General features: G+C 42.7%; 2 protein-coding genes across 5 annotated transcripts in view; both read left to right on the plus strand.

The window, feature by feature from the left end:
- DHRSX (dehydrogenase/reductase X-linked) overlaps positions 1–14,615 on the plus strand; it is a 193,196-nt gene that overhangs the window by 47,649 nt on the left and 130,932 nt on the right. The window contains exon 3 of the mRNA XM_084844282.1: positions 2,182–2,250. Within this exon, the coding sequence (XP_084700408.1) occupies positions 2,182–2,250 (69 nt within the window). The remainder of the gene's footprint in view (positions 1–2,181; positions 2,251–14,615) is intronic.
- Positions 1–14,615, plus strand: part of ZBED1 (zinc finger BED-type containing 1) — an 88,236-nt gene that overhangs the window by 47,649 nt on the left and 25,972 nt on the right. For 2 of the 4 annotated variants that reach the window (XM_084844276.1, XM_084844280.1), the window contains exons 4-5: positions 2,182–2,250; positions 2,454–2,555. The gene's annotated coding sequence lies outside the window, so the exon portion shown is untranslated. The remainder of the gene's footprint in view (positions 1–2,181; positions 2,251–2,453; positions 2,556–14,615) is intronic. The other 2 variants (XM_084844278.1, XM_084844279.1) reach the window with 1 other exon arrangement.

Consider the following 14,615-nt stretch of genomic DNA (forward strand, 5'->3'; position numbering starts at 1 on the left):
GGAGAGGGCACTTGGGCGCGATCGTGTCAACTTCCCCAGTCATCTCTGCATTCCACAGAGTGACCTGGGCTTCGACAGGAGCACCAGCCATACCAGCAGGAAAATCCTCCAGAGCTCTCTGGAATCCATCGGAATCCATTAGCCTCTGGGGGTGGACCAGTTTCATAGGTCCCCCACCCTTACAGAGGGGAAAGACTGCCAAGAGTCTAAACCTCAACAGGAGGTGATCTGACCACAACAGGAGGTGATCTGACCACGACAGGGCTAGTATGGGTTAGTTCATTTTGGGAGAGGCATGCTGTCAGGTATTGCGGTCCCAAGCCATGTAGGGCTTTATAGGTTACAACCAGCACCTTGAATTGAGTTCGGAAGCATATAGGCAGCCAGTGCAAACAGGCCAGAGTTGGTCTTATATGTGCCGGCCAACGTTTATGTCAAGAGTTTACAGCTAAAATTATAGTCTGTGTCCTGGTTCATTTAAAATGCTTACATAAGATTTTACTTGGGGTTGAGGGGGGAAAGGCCATAACAAAAAGAAATAATAAATTAACCAGTTAAAAAATTTCCTTCAGAAGCAGCATATGGCAAGTCAAAGCCTCCTGTTTTGGTTTGTTTTCATGGACCTCTCTGACATTGTTGCATAATGGTCAGGATCAAAGATAATTTTTTTAAACCTGTGGCAAGTGAGGAATTATGGCTATGGAAGGCTGGTGAGGTGAGGAAACTGGGGCTAACCAGCTTACATGATGGCTATATCCTGTGTGAAGGATATTCTAGTGTGAAGCATTGGGGAACACGTAGTTTTGGGGAGCTTGCACAAGTTGGGTGGGTGTACATGCGGATAGTCGGAAAACCCTGCTCGTACTGCCCTGATAACTTGACAACTGTTGCAAGTGTGTCATGCTATATTCTGTGCCCCAGTATACTCATGAGTGTGGGTACAGTCAGCCACCTGCACTACAGGTACAGCCTTTGTTAAGGTCTCAGCAGACCCCGCTTACCAGCATCACCCTCTTGTGCATGGGTTTATTTTGTTGATCTCGGATGTTTTATTTGAGCTTTTCTTTCCAAAGAAAATAGAGAAAATCTGTGGCTCATGCACTGAGTGAAATATAGCGTTTTATGAATGCTCATAAATTATTTTTTTACTGTCGTTTTCCAATTTAAGAAGGATTAGTTTATTACATAATTTGTCTTTAGTTGTACCACTGGTTTCAGTACTAAGGATACAACTGCACCAGCTGATTCTCATGCAGCTTGATACATTCTAGCAAGTAATGTCAAGTAGCAAGGACATTCAGTTCTTAAACCATTTTAGCACTCTTTAGCTAAAAAAGGTTGGTAACTTGGAACATTTACCACTTTAATATACCTTTTAACACTAGCAGGAGCTTTTTGAACAATCAGATCACAGTAACCTTCGTCCTGGTCATTGGGTGAACCTCCAGGTCCTTTAGTAGGACTTCTAATTCTTTAAAAAAGCTTATTGTGAATGTGTCAGTGTTTTTATATAGTTTTGCACTATATATTTAAAACTATGTTTTAAGTGTGCATGATAACCTTTATTCAAATGTCTCAGTCTTTAAGGCAGATAGTGCATTACAGTGTGTTTAGTATCTTTAATTACCCCTCCTCTAAAATGAGCTCAGAGGTTGAGCTGGTGTTGGAAATTCAAAGAGACTTGTGTCATAAATGTACATACCATGTTTTATCCCATTATTTCAGTGCTCGAGAGAGAGGGAGAGACTGCATTGCAATTTTCTCCCGACTCCTTTCCTGACTTCATTGAAAACAGACATGTTGTTGAGCTGATAGTTAAACTCGAAACCTATATTTGTGTCCTGAACATGTGTACCACATTTCATTCTAGTATCTCAGTGTTCAGGGAAGTTACTGTGTTTTCAAGCAGAAAACAAAATGCCAAATGGGTAAGAGTAAAACCAAAGGCATTTCACCCAACCAATAATACATATTTCTTTTTTCTATTTATCACAAAGAGGCCCACCTTTTTGTTCATCCTCTTCTACCATCAACTCTGCATGTTTTCCCTAAACATTTAATATGAGATTTTGGCTGTTGATTTCTTGCAGAATGCAGTGTCGTCATATATGTTTGCGCTCTGATATATTGACAGTTACTCATGTTTAATTATTTTTCTCTGTTATCTTGATTTTATAATAGCTGGAAAAAAGGAAAACAAAGGCCAAGAAACTGTGATAAAAATAAAAGAAGAAACTTTGAATGCAAAAGGTACTTCTACATTCCTTTCTCAACTAAAAAAACCCAAACCCTCAGCAGTGTATTTTTCCTCTTGAGAGATACACACACACACACACACACACACTTTTCAATTCAATCTACTTTATTGTATGTATGTTTTAAAAACAGATAATGCTCAAAAACTGGTTACTGTTTTCAGTGTAGTAATATTTGGGATGGCTTTGTCCTTGCAGTTCTGATTTGGGGTAGCAGAGCAGTGAAAATCTTTACCTGAAGAGTCTCTGCCAGTAAGAAGAGTAGGGATGTTGGAGAAACCTGCAATGGATTCTAATGAGGTCAGATTTCTATTAATCCGATGTGAGGATTCTGCAGCAGACCAGCTTTTTCCAAGTTGTGGGGACTTGCAGAACTTTTTTTTAACTTTTTGCAGAATTTAGTGTCGGGATATTAGCACATTAGCGCAAGTGGAACAGAATTCTCATAAGAACATAAGAGCCATGCTGGATGAGACCAAGGGTCCAACTAGCCCAGCATTCTGTTCACACAATGGCCAACCAGCTGTCGTCTGGGCACCCGCAAGCAAGGCATGAGCACAGCCGCACTTTTCCACCCATGTTCCCCAGCAACTGGTGTATATAGGCTCACTGCCCCTGGTACTGGAGGCAGCACAAAGTCATCAGGACTAGTAGCCATTGATAGCCTTTTCCTCCAGGAATTTGTCCAATCCCCTTTTAAAGCCATCCAAATTGGTGGCCATTACTATTCTTGTACATTCCTAAAATAATCCATTTCTGTCAGTGAGTGGATAACAGAACGAAAGATGCCTGACAGTCTGCAAAACGCATACAGAATGGTTTTAATAAAAACGATACATCCCTAAAGAATAGATAATGGTGGGTTAATCATTATTATTTTATTAGATGTATACTCCACCTTTTCTTCAGGAAGCTCAAGGCAATGTACATGATTCTTCATGTCTTTTCTCACAACAGCCCTGTGAGGTAGGTTAGGCTGAGGGAGCGGCTCAAGGTCACCCATTCAGCTTCATGGCTGAGTGGAGATTTGAACCTGGGTCTTCCCAATTCTTGTCCAGGATTGTAACCACTACACCACAATGGTTCTCTAATGGTCTCTAATCATACCAATAGAACAATAAGGCAACTTCATGAATTCATGGTTTTCCTTCAGCACGGTGGGACTTGTCACGGAGAGAGATGCACATGTGAAATAGGATTCCACGTGTATTTTTATCAACACCTTTCACATAACATGCTAGCAATCTAACATGTGTTAGCACATGTTCCTCTATGCACAGGGATAAAGGAGGGAGGGTGGGAAAGCCCAAACTTGCAGCTAGCATACTTAACTGTTTTGGTGTAAAATGGAAATTAGGCTTTCTACAGTTTCTCCCCATGTGAAACTTTAATTCAAAGACTATTGGTACTTGACATCTTTTATCACATACAACTGTGGTGGTGCTGGGCTTTATGAGAGTCCTTCCTGTTGATTCTTTAAGTGTTCTTAATATTTAGTTCCTAACAATTTGATGATTAGTGATGAAGTAATTTGTGATTCTCTGATGTTCTATTTCTTGGGAAAGCACTCTAGAAATAAGGGAGTCAGCAGTGGCAGCTGGTGCCCATTGGGGCTGGAAGACAGAGGAGGTAATGATAGGTACAGCCATAGGTAACAGCAGGTGAAGCTGGTGGTTTGGAAGTTCATAACTCTTATAAAAAGCCCACCCCCAATCTTTCCAGATTAGTTACATCTTCCCACATGGCTGTATGTGTACTCAGGGCATTCTATGACTTTCCCCATCATAACATAGCAGCCTCTCCCCACATATTCACAATTCAAGCACCCCACATATTGCCAGTTTTCATGCCCATGATGCACCATTTCTGAATATCCATTTCTGCACAAAGGTTCTTTGAGCGTCAAGATTCCCTGAAGTGAGACAGTTTGAGAACCATTGCTTTAAGGCAGGAGTGTTGAAGCTCAGGCCTGCAGGCCAAATCTGGCTAGCCTGCAGTCCCAATCCAGCCCTTTGGGGTTCCCCAGGTGATCATGATCTCTCCCCTTTCCCCCCGACCACTGATGATGTGGTGGTTTCCTTGCTTTTGCAGTTCTGTACCATTCAGAAAGGTTTAACTGCCTCTTCTAAAGGCTGAGTCACTGGCAGTAAGGGCTTTGAAGCTGAAATAGGCTGGTATTTTGGCTCCGCCCCTTTTGCCTTTGGCCCCACCCACCACTGGAATGCAGCCCCAGAGCTTCTCCGAATTTGGATTTGGCCCTCAGGCTGAAAAAGGTTCGACATCCCTGTTTTAAGGAATGTGGATATTGGCTCTCATACGGGCAAAAAGAGTGACTGATAAAAAGAAAGATCATCTTAAGATCATTTAAAGTGGACGCTTTGGCTTCTGCCCTCATCAGTAATACTGACCTGCTAGATTTCAGAAACAGGAACTGGGAACGTAATAATCTGGAGGATGGAGAGAATCTCAGTGAGGGTATAAGTGCAAGAGATTGTTGTTAAAAACAAGAACTAAATTTATGTAGCGTAGTTTATTGTATTTCAAGACAGTCAGTCCCGGGTCACTAGAAGCCAGAGATAATTTTTGGGTACACTAACTGAACATTAACATGTCTTTAATTTGGAAGATAGAACCTAAATTTTTCCTAGGCTTTTAATCCTTTGTTGTAACCCTCTTGTGCTCTTATACCCATTATATGGCAAATATCACTTTCTTGAGAATTCTCTCCCTCTTCTTCTTTCTTGGAAGGATCACCTTGGCTTTCAGGGTACATTTCCAAATCCAGCAGCTTAGTGTCACTGATGAAGGCAGAAGGCAAGACCTCTCTCTTCTCCACACCACCTTTTGTCAGTCTTCTTTCATCTTGTAATTTCTGCTATTATTCTTAACAGGATACAGTCAAAGGATCTATTGACTGAAGCACTTCTTAGCTTCTGAAATCATGTGTATAGACTGAATGGTAAATGGCTGTTAGCTGACCTGAGCCCCCAGGATAGGTTGGAATATTGTTTATTGAGTTTGTTTACAAGTTATAATAGTATGTCTGTACAAGAGTTTGCACCTAAGTCGGATTTGTTTTGCCACAACATCTCCCACAATAGCACAGACTCTCACATGGGAACATACATCATTTTTAAAAAGTGGTGTGATGAGCCCCATATTATTTGTTAAATCCCCAAAGGTAGCATCTCCAATTATCCAGCTATTTTACATTTTAAAAAAAGATTACTAATAATTACCCAGTACAAAAACTGCCCCAGTCCATATTATATGCTGAAGTAGCTTTGCTGTGTAAATTCCAAGAAGGACATTCATGGGCAAGCAAAGTCACCTTACAAGGCATTTGCTTTAAAAAAAAATCTCTTCAAGAACGTAAGGGTCAAAATACATTCAAGCATCTACTATTGAACACCAAAGCAAACCTAATGAGAAACAGAAGGAATATCAGGGAGGGGAGATAAGAAAGTACTCATAAAAGCAGGGACGGAAAGGTGGGTGGTGGAGAGCAGCACTGTAATCCAATTGTTACACTTCAGCCAGTGTAAGATAGAGCCTGGGAAAAGTTGGATTCGTTAGCACTATATTCTTTTTTTCAAGCAGGTTGTCCTCAGCAAGTACCATGTGCCTTCAAGCAGGTCTTCCACAGCAAGGCAGTGTTTTCCCTCCCCCTCCCTTCATTACTTGCTTTTTGGTCATAGGACATTATCCTTGACTTCCTCTTCTCTAGTACTTAAAGAAGAAAAGGGGTCTGGGAGAAGATTTACTGTTTAGCAGCAGTTGCAATGGAAATGGAACTGGGATGCAGCTGCAGCTCTGAGATGTAGGAGAGAGATCTGTTATGCCTCTCCCCGTCCCTGGTGCTATGGCCTTGGAGGAAGATTCAAACTCAGACATGGAGGGGTTTGATTTAGGGCCCGCTCAGGCTGTGGAATCTGAGGAGAGTGAGAGCTTGGTTATGCCTGCGTTCCCAGTGGGAGGCAGACTGGAGGAGTTTGATCATCCTTCCCAGCTGCAGGATTCAGCCTTGGGAGAAGCGCCTGAAGGGCAAGGGCCTGAGAGATTTCCTGTGGGAAACGTCCAGGCCAGAGACTCAGCTGAGGAAGTGGGGAGCTTGGGCCTGCCTCCTTGGCAATGAAGGCAACTAAACAGACTAGAGAGATGCCCAGTTAGGCATAGTTCATGATTATGGGCAAAATTTCCCTGCAGGGGTAGATGGACTGGAAAATTGCTCTAGGCGCCCTGCCTCTATTTAAAAGCTGCGGTGTCGGCCAAAGAGCTTTGTGAGTACAATGTGTCTATTACTGGAACTTCTTTGCTTGGATTACACCTGGGCCCCGAGCTTTTGGCTTGCCTAGACTCTTGGGATCCTGTCTGGGAATATACTCCTGAACCCAGGATTCTTGTAAGCCTAGAATCCCATGCCCTTGGGATCCTTTCTTGGATAAAACTGCCAGAACAGACTGCCTGTTCCGGCTCTTGTTTGGATTATTGTCTTAGAACTTAATGCTGGGGTTACAACCCTGTCTCTGGCTGCCGCATGAATTAACCAATTTATTGGGACTGAAAGCTATGTAAAGTTTTTGGGCCACAGATTCTGAAGGATTGTTTGTGTTGCTGCCTTACTGCAATAAAGAGAATTCACTGTTTATTTTACCCCCCTCCCCCGTGCCCCCTATCTTTCCTTTCTTGGGACACACAGGATAAGCCATTCAGCCTAAGTTCCCCTCTGCTGGAGTGCCTGCAGTCTCCAAATTCTCTCTATTCTTGAGTAGCCTGGGCCCCAGGTCCCTCCACAATGCCACGTTTGCCAAAGCAACACAGTCTTATATGGCCTTGCCAGTTGCTGCAGCTTGCTCTGCTGTCCTGCACCTAGTATCCAAGGAGTGAGCCGCTCACAGCACTTAGACTATACAGGTTCTGAAGTTAAAAGCAGCAACAACACCAGGATTGCGTGGTTGAAACTTAAATTACGCACACTCGGGATTAGTTGGGTGTGTCAGTAGCAAATGTCCAGTTAAGCACCAAAAAGTGGTGTCTTGCTTTGCTCTGGGGGACACCCACGTGGGGGGAAATTGCAAAGCATTTTTCCAGGATGCCCTCCCTGAAGGCAGTCGGGTTTTTTTACATAGAACACAAGGTTTATTTTCCCTGGGCCTCATGCAAACATGGGGCTGAGCCACAGCAATGCATGAGCAGAGCAGCCAGTTCCTGCAGTGGCCAGAATGGAAGCCAGGGCAAGTTGAGGCAAGCAAGTGAGTGAGGAATGGCTGCGTCAGAAAACCGGGTTGGGAAGCAGAGAGAGAGGGACACTGTAGATCGGGGAGGAGGCATGAGCTCTGGTTGGTTGGCAGGGTGCTGCCTTCCCTGCCCTTACAAAGGAGCCTCCCCTGGGACTGAAACAACTCCACTCTTGTTCTTGTTTTCTACTTAAAACATTTCCTGGGATTTTAAATCTGAGGAAGGTTTTCTGATTGGACACAGATATGCTGGCATAGTCTATATCTATTTGAACTACCCAAATCTTTTTAAAGGATTTCATACAAGAAAATTAAGTCCATATATACCTAAGAGAGTTTGTTTTACCGTTGTCATCATGTTCATTTATTATATATAATGGGTTGGATCCAGACTTAGATCCCACTGATTTCAATGAGAACTATGTTCAACTAATGTAGTGTGGAGCCAACCCAGTATTGTTTATAAATTACTCATAAATATCTACTTAGGTATAAAAACACAGAAATCTAGTTGTCACTATACATGAATAAAATTAAGCTTAAACATGAGAGTCAAAGAGAGCGGACTTGAAGGGTGAAGAGAAACTTTTCACACTGGGTGAGACTACGGGCGCAATCCTATGGCTGCTAGTCAGCAGCTAGACGGCCATAGGATAGGTTGGTTCCTGGGAACTGACCTCAGAGCCTGAGCTGCACCCCCTCCCGTGCTGCCTTGTAGGCAGCGCAGATCGGCCCTGTGCTCTGTGCTCGTAAGAGGAGTGCGGAGAGGCGAAAACGGGGCGTTCGTGGGGGCGGGGAGGGCAGAAGTGCGATTCCGATGCTTCCTATGCGTTGTCCGGTGTCCACCCGCCCCCCGCTCTCATTTCCCGCAGCTAGGCAGACGAAATCGGCTGTCTAGCATGAATGCAGGGTGGCTGAAGCACAGGGGACAATCCCCTCTGCATTGCTCCTGCTCTTCACTGGATATGCAATCACCTCTGAGTTTGGAGGCGGCCACCTATCCCTATAGGATTGTGCCCTAAGAGTCTTAAAGTAAAACCCGAACAATAGTTAGCCTAACATTAAGAAAAGAATCAAATAGATCCAATAGAAGAAGGAAATGGAGAAGTGTTTCGAATTAGTTCTTAAAACAAGACAAAGAGAAAGCCCATTGAATACCTAAGAGTAGAGACTTCCATGCATAAGCGGCAAAGAAAGAACACAAATATGGAAAATAGCACAAGAGAGGGGAGATTTAGAAGTTAGCATTCAATGGATGGAGAGATCAAGAAGGATAACAGAAAGCACTGCAGATAGAAAAGAAGGGGTAGGGCCACGAGGAGACTTAAAGGCTAGAAGAACAGCATGAAAGACTTAAAAGGTAGAAGAATAAGTTTAAAATTAATACAGAACAATCGGGGAAACCATTGAAGAGCAGCATGTAGAGGTATAACATAATTAAAATACAAAGTAATAAGATTAAGTGAGCAGATGGGTTGAGAACAGAGAGAAGGTTTGAGCTGAGAGCCAGGAAGACAGCTAAGCAAAACATTGCAGTAATCAACACAGAATAGATGAAAGTCTGAGAAAGGGTTTTAGTAGAATCAGTAAACAGAGGATAAATGAAAAAAATATTATAAGAAGAAAACTGACAGAACTTAACTGGTTCAGCAGTATGGGCTGAGAAAGAGAAGGATCAAAGATAATGTTGACGATCTGAACCAGCTGAGAAGACTAGGGTAATACTGCGAATTGAGAGAGAAAGTGAAAGTTTGGGGTTGGTATAGAATAAATTCTATCTTCTTTGTGTTGTGTGTAAGATCTAAGCAGAATATTTACAATATTAGTATGAATATAGGGAGAGAAGGAGAGAGCAGAAAGACTGCACTGGATAGTATCAGCTTAATTATATTGTGAGCTAAAAGAAAAAAAATGCCAAGAAGCAGCATATAAAGAGTGAAGAAAAGGAGCACAAGAACCAGGTCCTGAGGTGCTACAATAGAGAGAGGAAACTGAGAAGAAAAACGGCCATTAACAGAAAAAAGAACGCTGTACCACCAAATCCCAGATAATGAAGAGAACTAGGAAGCAAAGAGTGATCAACTGTATCAAAAGATGAGGAAAGATAAAGGAGAATAAGAAAGGAAAATAGCCTTCATGACTCCAGGCACAACTAGATGTGATGTGGAAGATTCATGATAAAAGATGTGCTGCAGATTTGTCAAATTTTAATAGCAGCCATAGGAGCTGGTATTTGCCCCACGTGGGAAAACATTCAGGTACTATGCAGGACCAAGAGATGTGAAGTTGAGGAAGGAGTATGCTGAAGAAAACAAAATTCTTCGGAGTAAAGGAGTCCGGGAATAGGAAAAGGCGCAGGAAGTAGCAGCAGAACCTGGACATTTTGAGGGGAAAGACAAGAAAAGCTTAGGAAGGAGGGAAGTCAGGGACTGATCAAGGTAAAGAATGATGATTTTGAAAAGGTTTGAAAACTCAGGGTGAAAGAAGAATGAAACTTAGGAGATTAAAGTGAGCAAGATCTGAAAGAGGAAAAGGAACAGCCAAGATAAGAGATGCAGCTTGTGAAGAGTTGACCAGGTCTAAGTTGTGATCAGTTGGATGTGTGGGACAATGGGGAGGGAAGACTAGAGTCAAAACTTTGGGTGAAGGAGATGTGTGCTGAACAAAAGGGTCAGAATGTGAGTCAACATGGATATTAAAATAACCAGGAATAAAAGTTTGAAGAGAAACAGGCAGGAAAAAGGTAATCCAGGACTCAAAGTTAGAAAGGAAAGATTAAGAACCTGGGGGGCAATAAATCATAGCAACCCATACATTTTTAACTGAGGAACAACAGTACAAAAGACTGAGCAAGGCAAAGAAATAACAAGGAATACAGGTGTGCAAGGAGCATGGATTGAGAGCAACATGTAACTCAAGTAGAGATAAGAAATAAATACATTAGAGAAAAGTAGCAAAGTTCAAAACCCAACAGGTAAATAGAAACAGCAGAGGGCTTGGTCAACAGAAGCAGAGTGAAAGTCTCTTTGAACTCGCTGGCAAGTGGCAGCTAACAAAGTTCCCTCTTCTCTAGCGGTGGATAAATAAGGGACATAATCACTTCAGTTACTCCTGGTAAAGAATGAGTTATATCAAGCCTGGCTCAAGTAACCATACTCATGATTCAAGAGCTCAGAGGGCCTTTGCAGAGGAAGGTCCTTGCCTGTGGTGGTAATGCTGCTTTTCGCACATGCTCAGGTATATGAGCCTACAAACTATATATTTGAACAGTAGTGAAAATAGCACAAGTTATGTTTATTTTTTGATTGTGTAAATCAGTGGTGAAGAACAAAAATAGAATGGGGGCCAAACTGACCCCGCCAGACCCTCCACAGACCGGGCGACATCAGTGGGTGTGGCTGGGTACACTGACATTGTCACCACCCATCCATTGTGTCTTCCTCCATGCTGAGAGAGGCAAGGGACTTTGCTGATGCTGGGAAGAGCTGTTCTTTCCAGTGCTGGCTGAGTCAGGCATCTCCTCGTGCCTCTCCCTGTCCCCATCTGGGAAATCAAAAAGTGTGTGAAGGATGACTCGACTGGCACTGGGATTAGAACCTACTGCATATATGAGAATCTAAAAGTAAACAGTATTCAAAGTAAAAAAGCAATGCCTGCTATGTTGTGAGTGAGTGAAGCAAAGGTGGCATTTAGATTCCATGCACTGGGAAGATGCTTTCAAACCATGAGAGAAGAAAATATTTCCTTTGTAATGAAATGAACACAAAGTATTTGTAGTGTAATATAGCAGTTATGACAAGCCAAAAGGGAAAAGAACATCAGTGTGACAGTAAGCAAACCCTAATAAGATCATTGTGAAACCTTTTTTTAAAATAACTTGCCTAGACATATTTTTGAACAAGTTTATGCTTCTAAATCTGTTTGTGTAGAAGGCTGGCGAAGGTTTAAATATGCCGTATACTGGAAGCCCTTTTAAATTTCAATTTAAGATAGTGTCACAGGGCTTGCATGGCTGATGCTTGTCCTCCTTTTTGTGGCATGGTAAAGCAACATCAGATGAATACAGTGGAGGTTGGTGGCTCCAGTGTCAGTGGGGTGGTTTTCAGGAGCTATCCAAGGGGTGGAATGTGCAAGCCAGTACCTGCTAATATCCCCAGTGAATGAAGGAAAGGACAACACACAATTGATATGCAGGTTTATAGTACTCGGCTGTTTGTCCACTCAGCTGTTTCTGATGGCTCTAGTTTAGAGCAGTCTGATGGGCCAGAGTTTAGCCATGAATATGGAACATTGCCTGCAAGAGCTGGTTGGGTAGTCCACTGCACCATAGAGCAGAATTGTTGTTGTGATTTTTATGCTTTCAGCTGTGGTGCTAAGACTCTCCTAAGTTTTGAGAACTGTGTGATTTGCACTGAAATATGCAACTGAGCTCCTTTTCCAAATCTGAGGCATCACACATGCCATCTCTATTTATGGCAAAGGTTTGAAATTAAAATACACTTGCTGTGGCGTCATGTGTTGCAGGGACTGGATTTACATGGACAAAGATTTTCATTGTGTCCTAGTTTTTCCCAGTGGATGCAAAATACATCTGGCATTTATGAACCTCCAGGACAACTTTATTCCCTCGGTTCTCCTGGAGTATCAGGTTTAACCAAGATTAACACCCACCAACTGAAGTATCACTGATTTAAGCTAGAGGCTTAAACCTTGGAGGATTTACATGACATCTTTAGGGTGCCTGGTAGTTTCCCAAGAAGAATATTTCATCACTACAGGTTGAGAGAAAGAAACAACTGCATAATGTAATTACTTCACAAACCTGTCCTGTGATTTCCTTTTTTTAAAATACCGCTTTTTCCATTGGAAAACCCAGTTCATATAGTATGCATGCAGAATCAGATATTATGGCAATGCTTCTTTTATTAGTTATTTATTAGCTATCATAATTTCACTATATGTTATTCATTACACACCTCTTCTCACTGAGATGCTTCTGATTAAAATGGCTTTGCACTTAATTTGCTATCTGGCTTTTACATTTGCCCTCTTGGAACTCATTTTTCTAATTACTGTTCTGTATTCATACTGTGAAGTTTTGTCCTTGGCAGTTTCTTATTCCAAACACATCTGTAATACAAACAAGACTTCTGGTTGTATTTCATGTATTAATTAATAATCTGTGCCTTGATAACCACCAAGCTAAAACCTGCTTTCATGCACAGAAGGAATTGGATACGTGATAGTGTTGCTGATGTGAATTTGTCTGATTGTGCATAGGTGGTTACCACGGTTAATAGCAATTATTTGGACTGCAGGACTGGTCCTGTCCATCAGTCAATCAAGATGAGGCTAGGTTTGTGACTGGAAAAGATGCTGAAGGGAGCTGGTCGGAGCCAGTGTCGCCCTTGCAGCATTCCTCCACAGGACGCTATCTCAAACAGCTTTTTAAAAGGTTGAAAAACCTTTTTATCTCTCCCCTGGAATGAAAGGGGGGGGCAGGAGCAGCTCTGGGGGAAGTTTTGGAAGAATAGCTCTCGCTGCATAGTAGCAGGGGGGCTGGGCTCCGGGGCTAGTCTGCCAGAGCTTAATCATCACTCAAAAGTTGTTCTGAACCTCCTATTTAATTAGGATAAATTAGGGCTGACGTGCTCCATTGTAGATTATGGATTAAGAAACACCAACAATATCTGAGGAATAGATTAAGAAATATCAATAATATTTGAGGACCTGCAAGATCTGTTTGAAGAGAAGGATGACTACTTGTTGTTCAGTCATTAATTCGTGTCCGACTCTTCGTGACCCCTTGGACCATAGCACGCCAGGCCTTCCTGTCCTCCGCTGTCTCCCGGAGTGTGCTCAAGTTCATATTCATTGCATCAGTGATGCTATCTAGACATTTCATCCTCTGCCATCCCCTTCTTTTGCCTTCAATCTTTCCCAGCATCAGGGTCTTTTCCAGTGAGTTTTCTCTTCGCATTAGGTGGCTAAAATATTTGAGCTTCAGCATCTGTCCTTCCAATGAGCAGTCAGGCTGATTTCCTTTAGGACTGACTGATTTGACCTCCTTACAGTACAGGGGATTCATAAGAGTCTTCCCCAGCACCACAGTTGGAAAGCATCAATTCTTCGGCGCTCAGCCTTCCTTATAGTCCAGCTCTCACAGCCATACGTTGCTACTGGGAAAGCCATAGCTTTGGTTATGCGGACCTTTGTCGGCAAGGTGATGTCTCTGCTTCTTACTATGCTGTCTAGGTTTGCCATAGCTTTCCTCCCAAGGAGCAAGCGTCTTTTAATTTCATGGCTACAGTCACCGTCTGCGGTGATCTTGGAGCCCAAGAAAATAAAGTCTGTCACTGCTTCCATTTCTTCCCCTTCTATATGCCAGGAAGTGATAGGGCCAGATGCCATGATCTTAGTTTTTTTAATGTTGAGTTTCAAACCAGCTTTTGCACTCTCCACTTTCACCCTCAGCAAGAGGCTCTTGAGATCCTCTTCGCTTTCTGCCATTAGGGTGGTATCGTCTGCGTATCTGAGGTTGTTAATAATTCTCCCGGCAATCTTAATTCCGACCTGTGATTCATCCAACCCGGCGTTTCTCATGATGTACTCTGCATATAAGTTAAATAAGCAGGGCGACAATATGCAGCCTTGTCGTACTCCTTTCCTTATTTTGAACCAATCGGTTGTTCCATGTCTGGTTCTTCCTGTTGCTTCTTGTCCCTCATACAGGTTTCTCAGGAGACAGGTAAGGTGGTCTGGTACTCCCATCTCCTTCAGAATTTGCCAGAGTTTGTTGTGATCCACACAATCAAAGGCTTTAGCATAGTCAATGAAGCAGAAATAGATGTTTTTCTGGAATTCTCTTGCTTTCTCCATGATCCAGCGAATGTTGGCGATTTGATCTCTAGTTCCTCTGCCTCTTCGAAACCCAGCTTGTACTTCCCGTAGTTCTCGGTTCGCATGCTGCTGAAGCCTAGCTTGTAGGATTTTGAGCATAACCTTGCTGACATGTGAAATGAGAGCAATTGTACGGTAGTTTGAACACTCTTTGGCATTGCCCTTCTTTGGAACTGGAATGTAAACTGACCTTTTCCAGTCTTGTGGCCACTGTTGAGTGTTC

Source organism: Heloderma suspectum, chromosome 3 (genome assembly GCF_057233095.1).
Source record: "Heloderma suspectum isolate Gila_16-S chromosome 3, 16-S_ref, whole genome shotgun sequence".
Lineage (NCBI taxonomy): Eukaryota > Metazoa > Chordata > Lepidosauria > Squamata > Helodermatidae > Heloderma > Heloderma suspectum.